The sequence below is a fragment of the Balaenoptera ricei genome, chromosome 5 (assembly GCF_028023285.1).
Source record: "Balaenoptera ricei isolate mBalRic1 chromosome 5, mBalRic1.hap2, whole genome shotgun sequence".
Classification (NCBI taxonomy): Eukaryota; Metazoa; Chordata; class Mammalia; order Artiodactyla; family Balaenopteridae; genus Balaenoptera; species Balaenoptera ricei.
In genome coordinates, this window is record NC_082643.1 from 107,068,051 (window position 1) to 107,080,058 (window position 12,008).

General features: G+C 34.0%; 1 protein-coding gene across 1 annotated transcript in view; it reads right to left on the minus strand.

Annotated features, from left to right (window-relative positions):
- Positions 1-640: 640 nt before the first annotated feature.
- SLC9B1 (solute carrier family 9 member B1) overlaps positions 641-12,008 on the minus strand; it is a 46,250-nt gene continuing 34,882 nt past the window's right edge. Inside the window, exons 7-11 of the mRNA XM_059924194.1 lie at positions 8,291-8,397; positions 7,256-7,405; positions 3,660-3,768; positions 2,961-3,097; positions 641-853 (exon numbers count right to left, since the gene is read on the minus strand). Of these exons, the coding sequence (XP_059780177.1) occupies positions 641-853; positions 2,961-3,097; positions 3,660-3,768; positions 7,256-7,405; positions 8,291-8,397 (716 nt within the window). The remainder of the gene's footprint in view (positions 854-2,960; positions 3,098-3,659; positions 3,769-7,255; positions 7,406-8,290; positions 8,398-12,008) is intronic.

Genomic DNA, 12,008 nt, shown 5'->3' on the forward strand with positions numbered 1-12,008 from the left:
GTCTAAAGGGAAATACTTTATATTTAATTCTTTTAACTGCACTTTTTCCCCGTTTTTGAAACAAGGGGCCCCGCATTTTTATTTTCCACTGGGCCCCACAAATTATGTAGCCAAGTGATGGGAATGCAGGTGAAAAGCACTGTATAAACTGTAGTAAAACCAGAATTTAAAATGCATTTAGTTGACCCACTTAAATTTGGTGTGTTTTATTCTTGTCATTTTTTTTTTCTTTTTTCTGGTAATCTTTTTAACTGAATTACTAACCTGATGGAGAGTTCTACTCCTATTTAGAGACTTACACTATCTTATCTTTCTGTCATTAGGTTCATTTAATTTTTTATGATGCTTAGTTTGTATTATGACAGTAAATCCAACCTGATGGAGTTCTTTAAACTTTCCTAGGGTATTTATAAATTTACTTTGTTCTTGAAATACATAAATACTAACAAGGCATTCTATTTTATATTATTTTTATTAAATTAACTTTGGAATAAAAAGTCATAGGAAACATCTGTAGTGAAATCATATATTTATTAACTCCTTGGTTCTGTGTAGTCTCCACATATTTATACCTTTTAATTTTTCTCTCATGTAAGAGAATTCATTAAGAGAAGCAGGCAGGTGATGGCAAATCAACTTTTTAATGAAGTTCTAATCCTGCTAATTCCACTTTCATTTTGTTTGGATCTTGGCGAGTAAGTACTTTAGGTCCCAGAATGCCAATAATTAGAGCTCCATTTGGAGCTGTGATCAAGATGGCTAGAAAAGCTATTGTCATCACATCCTTCGAATATGGTTCCAAATGGGGTGCACTGATTCTTGCTCTTTCTAGAGCCAGAGGACCTAATACAGCCTACATTTAGAGGAGAAAAAGATGAGGCATAAAGAAAAATGTTAAATGGAGTTAACATATAATAAAAGTAAATAGCCCTGTTAAAACAAATAACACCTAGCACTAGACTACTAGAAAAGAGACAAGACAAAGTGTTGAGGAATTTTCATAAATTACTCATCAATCCTATGTTCTTCCCAGCAAATATATCTGGAAGGAGAGTGAAAAAGTGACAAACCAGTGTGCAGACATTTGGGGGCTGTTTTTGTTTTCTTGTCATCTCAGCTTTCCCCTGTTTAAATACATTTTTTGAGTGCTCACATTATTTTCAGAACCTTAGGAGTTCACCTGAAACCAGAGCTTTGCATATTTGCCTTTACCATGTACCACTAGGTTCCTGGCTACAACGAGACAACACAAAATGCTAAGGTTTCTTACGGTTCTTTAGGATTTTGTTGTCTGTCTTCTTGTTCTTACTACTGGGAGGCAGTGTGATACAGTAAAACTGACAAGAGGTTTGGAATCTATACACTGGGCACTGAGAGGTTACAAAGTAACTTGCCTAAGGTTATAGGCAAGTAACATGGTATTCAAAATAGGCAGCCTGGTCCCAAGGACCTGCTTTTCTAACCATGACATATAGAGGGTTTTGTTGCATGGAAACTCACAAGCTTCTGTTTTGGAATAACAATGGAGAAAATCTCAGGAAATCAAGACATTATATTGTCAGGTTAAACAGTCTGACTATAAGTAGCAATACCTTATCACTGAATCAGAGAGCAAAACTACAAGGTCTCCCTTTTCTCTCTCTCTTTCATTCATTCATCATTCATTCTTGTAGGCATGCAATGCTTATTTATTGTGTACCTCCTGCATGTTAGGCACTGTGTTAAGTGCTAGGGAAAAAGAATAACAGAAAAAACAAGCACTGTTCCTATCCTTCCTATATAATCTAGTGGAGAGATTCAGTCATCAATCAAATAGTCATACAAATTAAATATATAATTAAAAATAATATATGTGCATTCATGTATGGTAGAGTGGGTGGCAGGCATAGGAAAGATATATTTTAAAAAGAATCAGCGTGTCTCTAGTTTAAAATCATAACACTTAGCTCTACAATATTCAGCAAAATGTAAAAATTCCAATTTTCAGATATACTCTTTTTTTTTATAATCAAAAAAAAGGTTTTTTTTTTTAAGATTTAAACAATGTTTTAAATATAATGCAAATCTGCCACCTCACACTCTGATACCTAAAGGAAAAGCGCACCTCACAGCATCCTGCAGCCCCACAACCAGCCCCTCCCCGTGCACAAAGTTGCTGCTCCCTCCCCCCCACCCCCAAGTTCATTCACTTTCAGGGGCTTCTCATGTGATTTTGGACTCACAAATAAGTTGTAAAAGTAATACAAAGACTTTCTATATACCCTTCATTCAGATTTCCCAAATGTTAACTCTTGTATGACCACAGTTCAATAACCAAAAATCAGAAAATTAACACTGGTATAATATATATTATATATACACACACACACATACACTAATCTAGAGACCTCATTCAAATTTCAACAACTGTCCAACTAATGTCCTTTTTTTTGGACCAGGAGCCAATGCCTGAACTAAATCCACTGCATTTAGTAAGTGTTTCCTTGGTCTCCTTTTATGGGAGACAGATCCTTAGTCTGTCTTTGTCTTACATGACCTTGACACTTTTGAAGAGTACTGGTCAATTAGTTTGCACACTGTCTCTCACTTTGCTTTTGTCTAATGTTTTCTCATGATAAGATTGACGTTATGTGTGTTTGGCAGGAACACCCAGAAGTAATGCTGTGCCCTTTTCAGCGCATTCAGATATACTCTTATTTTATGTCTTGGGAAAACAGAAAAATGTTTTTGTAAGTTTAGGAAGTATTTGTCATTAAAAGCACAGTTTTCAATTTCAGAAAAATTGCTTTTAAAACTGAGTTTCTTAAAGATTACATTAATTTTAATGAGTAGTGACGATCAATCAAGCATTTTAAAAGTAAGATTAATGGCCCATATTTTGTGACTGGATGTTTTTTTCATTTAGAATTTTTTTAAAAAATCAACATTAAAATAATTAGAATGACTTAATATGTTCTTACTTGGACTGTAGCTTTGGGCATCCACGATAAAGCAATAAATATTTTCTCCTTAAAATTAAAACCAGCAAAAGACATCAATACAAATGTAAAAGAAATTCGAACCAATAATGCCAAACTCAGTGTAGCAACACAAATGCCTACAACAGATAAAAACAAACATAAATAACACAATATTTGGGAAGTAGTGGTTCTTTATGCCTAGAGATAGATATGATTTGTAAATGGGTTGAAAGCATTTTAGGGCTAGTGTCTCTGTATATCTTTATTTTTTTTAAGTAAAAACAATAATCATAAAAATACAAATATGATTGAGGCTTCTATGTAAAGTGCAAGAGATAATATGATGGTGGAGGTATGATGAAAAATAAGATAAATTACATTTATTTAATTCTGAGCTAACAGACGTTGAACTTTTACTATAAATGAAAGTATTCAAAAGGTGCTAATGGTATCCAATATTTCCCCTCAGAAAAATTTCTAATCTCCATTTCCTCAGATCACTCAGGGAAGATATTCAGGGTTGTCTTTGGTTACAAAGAGCGTACAGGATAAAGGAAGAACAAATGTATGTTACAACATGTGCTTCTGAAGAAGGTCCTTGTAGCATTCAAAGACATGTTGTAAATAAAAATAAAAATTATTCAAAGTTTTCTTAAATGTTTTCAAATCTTATATTTTTGTGCCTCTGATCATTCTTACCAATAGCATTTGATTTAAGAGATGTGACAGATACTTCCGCTCCAACCAAACCGAAAAGAAGAGGTTGAAAAATATTCCATGCAGTTCCAATAATTTTTTGGACTCTAATCTGTAGAAAAGGGTAATAAATTTTCAGTTATTGTGACACATATAAGTATTTGCATTTCAGAAGTTTAAAGTCTCTCAACATTTAATAAACTTAAGATATTTTATTTGTAGAAGAAATGTTAAAACAATAAAAATTAAATGAGTAGGTTAATTCTTTTACACAAACACTTAGAATTTGATTAAAAGAAATCTACAAAGCAATAAAATAAAAATATTATTTGGTAATTCTGTCATGGAACAAGTAAGGTCTTTGAAGTTCCACACATGTTCTGATGGTACAGTAAGAGTTCTACATTTTGTTTGTAAGGCAACTGAACAGAGACAGAACTACATCATGCCTGATGAGAACATACTCAAGATCATTCAGACATTTCAGCTCTCAAAAATGAGTTGGGGGGGACTTCCCTGGTGGCGCAGTGGTTAGGAATATGCCTGCCAATGCAGGGGACACGGGTTCGAGCCCTGGTCTGGGAAGATCCCACATGCCGCGGAGCAACTACGCCTGTGCGCCACGGCTGCTGAGCCTGAGCTCTAGAGCCTGCGAGTCACGGCTCCTGAAGCCCGTGCGCCACAACTACTGAAGTCCATGCACCGAGAGCCCGTGCTCCGCAACAAGAGAAGCCACCACAATGAGAAACCCACGCACCGCAAAGAAGAGTAGTCCCCGCTCACTGCAACTAGAGAAAGCCCGCGTGTAGCAACGAAGACCCAACGCAGCCAAAAATAAAAAAATAAAAAAATACATTTATTAAAAAAAAAAAAAATGAGTTGGGAAGACCTCCACTAAAAATTATCCTGGGACCAAATCCCATGAAAGTGAATCCTGATAGGTCCTAAACAACTAGGAAAAAAATTCTGGTAATCTGTTAGGCCTGCTTCCAAAAGGACCCATATTGAAAACATCAAAGTTATTTTCTCCTTAAAACCAAACCAGAACATTTAATAGATTCTAACTTGGTTGCCTGCCTGGCTTCCCTTTCCGGGAATGAACCCCCCCAGTGCTGCTTCCACAATTACATGGTTATAGGAAATGCGCCTAGTGACATCACAGTACTCTGGCTCTTTTCCAGGAATTTGGATGAAGAGATTTTAGTCTCAGTCTGGGTTTATCTTTTTTTACAGGTGGAGATACATAAAACTTTAATATCCTTTGTTTGAGGCATAAACTATCTTCATAACTACTGCCCTTACGACTAGGTTTTCTGGTTGTCGTTTATAAAAGTAAGTTTAAAAAAGGAAGTAACAAAGGAAAACCAATATTACTCTTTCTTCTTTGTAGCACATTATCTTATTTGTTACTTTTAATCTTTAAAATCTATTTATTCTTTACTTTTTGATTTCCTTTATCATGTAAAAAAACTAGTAGTTTTCATTTATTTGTAATTTATTATTAGTGATTTAATTTCTCTTACAATTATGAATTTCTCAGAATACTAAACAAAATGCCCATATGATTTTTGGATAGGGAAGTTCTCAAGCTCATTCTAAAATTTATCTAACAAAGAATATGGGCAGGAACAGCCAAGAAATAATTTAAAAATAGGTATAATAAGAAGGAATCTTCTATATTAGATTTTGAGACATAAAACTACAGTGATTTAAAGTATAGTGGTATTGGCATAGAAATAGAGAAGTTTAAATAGATTCCAGAAGTAAATTTATATATATATATATACATATATATATATATATATATATATATATATATATATATATATACATATGAGTTTAGCACATGTTAAAAGAGACACTTAAGTCATTGAATAATTAATGGATTAATCAATAAATACTTTGGCAAAAATAGATTATACAATTCATATGCATATATATATGTATGTATATATATGTATGTCTATGAATACATATATATAAACACACACATGTACATCCTTACCTCACATCATTCACAAAAATAGATTCCAGATGGATTAAAGAACTAAATGCAAAATAAAACAAACTACCAAAGTATTAGATAATATATAAGATGTTATAATGTTTATAATCTCATAATCTTGGGTGAAAAAATCTTTCTTAAACAAGATGCAGAACCCAAAACCAAAAAGGAAAAACTGACAGATTTGACTATAGGAAATTTTACTGCCATACAAAAGACATCAAAAACAAAGTTGAAGATAAGCAAAAATTACACGTAACATGTAGATAACAAAGAATTAGTAGCCCTAACATATAAAGAAACTCTATAAATTAGGAACAAAAAGGCTAATAAACCAATTAAAAAATGGGCAAAGAATATGAATAAGTAGTTATAAAAGAACATATGAATAGAAGCTTACTCCACTACTAATCAGAGAAATATAAATAAAGAATAACAATGTAATATAGTTTCTTACCCATCAGATTGTTAAAAAAAAAAAAAGAACAATTGATAATACCCAAGATTGTTGATGGGTTTAGGTGTTAGGGACTCTCCTACACCGTTGGTAGTAAACAGTGTAAATAAAATCCTTTTAAGGGATAATTTGGCAGTACCCATCAAAATAGAAATGTACAATTTCTAAATCCAGCCATTCCACTTCTAGAAATATTCCTTCAGAAGTACTCATACATTTGCAAAACCGCACATGAATAGGATTGTTCATGGAAGTACTGTTTGTAATAACAAAACATGGAAGTGATCTAAATGTCTACAGATAGAGGAGTGATTAGAGGAAATGATCTGGGAAGGAGATTTGATATTTGGCAATGGTGGGGGAAAGGGAGTCTTTTACATTGTATTCCATATGTGGGCCTTCTTACTGTTTTATTTATTTATTTATTTATTTATTTATTTATTTATTTATGTTTATAAATTTATTTATTTATATTTGGCTGCATTGGGTCTTCCTTGCTGCGCGCGGGATTTCTTTTAGTTGAGGTGAGCGGGGGCTACTCTTCGTTGTGGTGCGCGGGCTTCTCATTGCGGTGGCTTCTCCTGTTGCGGAGCACAGGCTCTAGGTGCGCGGGCTTCAGTAGTTGTGGCATGCAGGCTCAGTAGTTGTGGCTCGCGGGCTCTAGAGCGCAGGGTCAGTAGTTGCGGTGCACGGGCTTTGTTGCTCCGTGGCATGTGGGATCTTCCCAGACCAGGGCTCGAATCCATGTCCCCTGCATTAACAGACGGATTCTTAACCACTGCGCCACCAAAGAAGTTCCCTTCTTATTCTTCTAATATTTATGAGCATATTTGCATGTGTTAATTGTATAACTAAAATTTTAATAAATAAAATAATTAAATCAATAAAAGTTATATAATCATATTGCATTAAACTTGGGAAAAAGAGAGAGGCCTGATGTGATAACTCAATTTCTGACTGCATTTTAGTCCTTCTTCTAAATATTTTATTTCCTTGACTGATTCATTCACTTCCTTGAAGATACTAACTTATGGAACATCTTCCAACTAGAGTGCGATTTCCTAAAATATCCATTATAGATGTAAAAAAAATGCAGTTATTTTATCTTTTAAAAAATGGTGTATTAAAAATATTCACCTTTTCTTTGGACCAACTTGTCCCTGCAACGAAACTCAATACTAGTGTGCATAATCCTCCAGCTGCATGCAAACCAATGCGATGGCTGCCTAAGACAGCAGAAACACACATACTCAAAATAAGAAATGCTCTCTTCACTGCAAGTTTTCCCTAGAATTTGATAGATATTTGGAAATTAATTTATGTTAAATATATAATACAATTATCATATTATCTATCATTTATTATTGACCCTTTGATACCATGTCTTCATATGTTGTATCAAATAATGTCTAAAATTTTGACTTTCTCACCACATATTTTAGCAAACTAGGTATCAAGTGACAAAATTTGCAATTACTGAGTTTCATCTTCTGCCATATCTCTGATACTAACGTCAGTAAAATGGTTATAATACTTTAACTGTAAGAGAAGAAGGAAAGAAAAGAGACCCATATAACCTGTAGTTCCATATAACATATCCAAAGAATTCTTAAAAGTAAATGTCTGAATATCTTTTTAGCTAAGACAATAATTGCTGGGAAATTAAGATGGAAGTTACAGAAATCTAACAGTAATGGCATATCCTTTAGGGCAGGAAAGGGTTGAGTTTGATAGTGTTTCCTTGGTCAAAGGGAGAGGGAGTGAATTTAAGTCAGAAAATATGCAGAGATAAATGGGAATATATTTCTCCAAAAATGTTCAATGTAAAGTTTGAGGGAAAAAGATTTTTTAAAAAATGTCAGGAGTCAACAGGGAATTTAATGAAGAAAGGAGTGGGATGGAATGGAGAAGCTACTCTGAATTAAGTACATTTTTCTGATATTCCTTATTTGCCTAATCAGGAAGCTGGGACTTCAGTTAGGGCCACTGACCTGGAAAAATCACAACTGTGCTCAGTTTTAAGCAGAGTAGGCATTGGAGGCCTCTTTTGGAGAAAGAGAACTAAATATTAAATTTATTATTTCATGGATCTTCTAAAAGTTCAAATTTTTGAAAGAAATGTCTTTTGAAAGAAATACTGTACTTCCAAACAATAGATTATTTTTTATTTACCTGATCTCTACTTGGAAAATATCGAGTAAACATTCCCAAAACAATTCCTACCAGCACACCAACAAGTACATCCCGAAAAGAGGACATGAGGTTGCTAAGTACACCACCTGTAAGGGCACACAATAAGAAAAACATTTCATAGAGAAGTATTTTCACATACCCAACACATCGGAAAATCAAATGTAGGTGATTCATAAAGAAAGGTATGTATCATAGAATAAATATACAAAAATGGACCTTTAATGTTCAAACACGTGAAAACATATGCACATCTATTTGATAAATTGAATATGTACTCTCCAATGATTTAATACATATACACAACTCAGAAATGTTCATTGAATAAGTACGCCAGAAAACAAAGCAGTAATAAACCACAATGTGCTCCCCTTACACACCCAACCTAAAAGACCAAGTGAGGTAGAAGAATGCACAGAGATTGGCAAAGGGGAACCTCTGGTACCTAGCACATGGTTGTTAATGTTTTCCTCTGATATTCTATTATGATAAACAAATAATTTAAACATAAAAAGGACAATTTAATAACAACAACAACAACATAAAAAAAAGATTTAACCCAGGGTCAATCCTAGGAATATTCAAGGATCAACTGATTTTTCAATATAATGTCTCATGGATACATGTAGTTTATTGTAATAAGTTTTAAAAAATATCCAGAGTCACAAAAAAGTTCAGCTATGCTCTGTGTATTCAACTCAATAAGGTATGTAAATATACATATTTTAGAACTATTTTCCCATTAAAAATAATAGAAGTGGAGGGTGACAACAGTAGAAGGTAGAATGGGAACCCCAGAACCTTGATCCCCTACAGAGACACCCATTTAACAACAATATACAGTCCAAAAGGCTTTCTGCTCATTTAAAAAATTACAGCAAGAGAAAAGCAACACATCATATATAAGAGAGCGTCCATAAAATTATCAGAGGCTTACATAGCAGGAACCTTATAAGAAGGTAGGATGATATATTCAAAATTTTGAAAGAAAAAATTGCCACCCAAGAATACTATCCCACAAAATTGTCCTTCAAAGTGAAGGCAAAATTAAGACTTCCTCAGATAAACAAGGCTGATGGAGTTCATCACCACTAGACCTGCCTAACAAGAAATGTTAAAGGGAATCCTTCAAGTGGAAATAAAAGGATGTTAGACAGCAACACAAAAGCATTAAATATAAACCTCCAGTAAAGGTAAATAGATGAATTCAGAATCCTGTAATACCTTAATGGTGCTAAGGAAATCACTTTTAATTCTGTTTTGGAATTTAAGATAAAAGCACAAAAGATAACTATAAAACTATGTTAATGGATACATAATATAAAAAATGTAATTTGTGACACTGATAACATAAAGTGAGGAGGCTGAGAGGTAAAGGAATAGAGGAGTAGAGTTTTTGTATGCAATTGAAGTTGTTATCATTTTAAAACAGATTGCTGTAACTTTAAGGATGGCAAAAGATATTCCATGCAAATGGTACCCCAAAGAGAACAGGGGTGGTCATACTTATATCAGACAAATAGACTTTAGGTCAAATACTGTCACAAGAGGTAAAGAAGGACATTACCTAATGGTAAAAGGGCCAATTGACCTGGAAGGTAAGGTTAGATCTCAATATCTACTATATTCCAAAATATAGATGCTTTGAAGATCTAATGCGTAAAATAAAACTTTAAAAGTCCTTAAAATTTTAAGAGACAGTTTACATAGTTATGTGGTGGAAGAGGATTTTTAAGCATGTACCTGCTTGGTTTCCACTTTTTCGGTCCTCCTCAAATTAGGTTTGGTCTCCTGTAGCATGTTCCCCTAGTATCTTATGCTATGTAATATTTATTACATCTGTAATTATTTGTTTCATATAAACCCCTTGAGACCATTGGCCACATGGTCTTCTCTGTCTGCTGTGTTGGGAGGCAGGATAGAATAGTAGTTAAAAGTGTGGGTCTGGGGTCAGACTGCTACGTTTGCATCTTGGTTCCCCTACTTATTATATCTGTGACTTTGAGCACATTACTTAACCTCTGTTCCTTAGTTTCCTTATCTGCAAAATGAGCATAGCACTACTGTGACTATTGAGTCAAAACATCTACAGAACTTACAGCAAGTACAAAGCAGTTACTCAATAAAAACTAATATTGTTGTTCACTGTTGATCCTCAGTGTTTGATACAGTAGCTGGTACAATGGAAGAGGAGCACAAAAAATATGTTTTGAAAGAATGACTGATACCAGTCATGAAGGAAAAGATGGCCAGATCTGACAATAAAAAATTTAGGACTTCTGAATGGCAGAAAAGAGATAAAGTTAAAAGTCAAATTACAAAAACCATAGGATATAAAACAAATGGTTATCATTCTTAATTTTGTGCAGAATCTTAACAAATCAAAAGAACAAATGATGAACACACCTATAGGATATAGACAAAATATTTCAAGAAAAGCAATCTATTAAACATTCCAAAATGCTAATGACCAATAAACACGAACATTTGTTTAACACCACTAGTATTCAAAGTACTTCATTTAAAGAGACCTCACTCTTCACCTGTCAAATTAGCTAAGCTAAAAAGGACTAGTAAATACCTAATTTTGAAGAAGGTGAAGAGAAAGTGGCACGCTTGTGCACCCTGGTAGGACAAGATATTGTGGCAATATATTTCAAAAATCTTAGAATGTTATATACTTTTTAACTCAATAATTTCTCTTTTAAGATTAAGAAAATATTGGGACTTCCCTGGTGGCGCAGTGGTTAAGAATCTGCCTGCCAATGCAGGGGACACGCGTTCAGTCCCTGGTCCAGGAAGATCCCACATGCCGTGGAGCAACTAAGCACGTGTGCCAGAACTACTGAGCCTGCGAGCCACAACTACTGAAGCTCGTATGCCTAGAGCCCATGCTCTGCAACAAGATAAGCCACCTCAATGAGAAGCCCACGCACCGCAATGAAGAGTAGCCCCTGCTCACCACAACTAGAGAAAAGCTTGCGTGCAAAAACAACCCGACACAGGAAAAAATAAAACATTTTTTAAAGTATTAAAAAAGATTAAGAAAATATTAAGATTAGGTACAACTATTTAGCTGTAAGATGTTCAACCAAGCATTATTTTAATAGTAAATATTGGTGTCAACTTCAATTTTCAACATGTTAAGTAATCATGATGCAGCCAATCGAATACTATGCAACCATTACAAATGTCATAAAAATGTTTACTGAAAAGGACCATCTTTGCAATACACAGGTAACTGCAAAACAACTCAGGTTATAAGAAAGTATGGTTAATATTCAATAATTTTATAAGAATATTGGGAGGGAGAGAAAGAGCTAGAGATAGATGGGGATGGGGGAGAAAAGGAGAAGTCTGGGTGAATTTACATCAAAAGATTCACAATTATTATTCCTGGGGGTATAACTATTACAGACTTTATTTTTACCTTTTCCCTTTTTTCCTTCTTATTCATTTATATCTTATGATTTTAAGAGAAACTATATATATAACTTTTCAACTTTAAAATGTTTTGGTGCTTTAATAATACAGAATATTGAACTTCGAACACTGGCAGATAATTAATGCATTATTAAATGTGGAATGTTTACTTTCACAATTTCTGCCAAGTGACGTTCAAGACCAAATATCACCTTGGGATTTAGAATTGGTGCAGGATCTTGTCCCATCACTGCCAAAAAGACACACACTTGTCCAC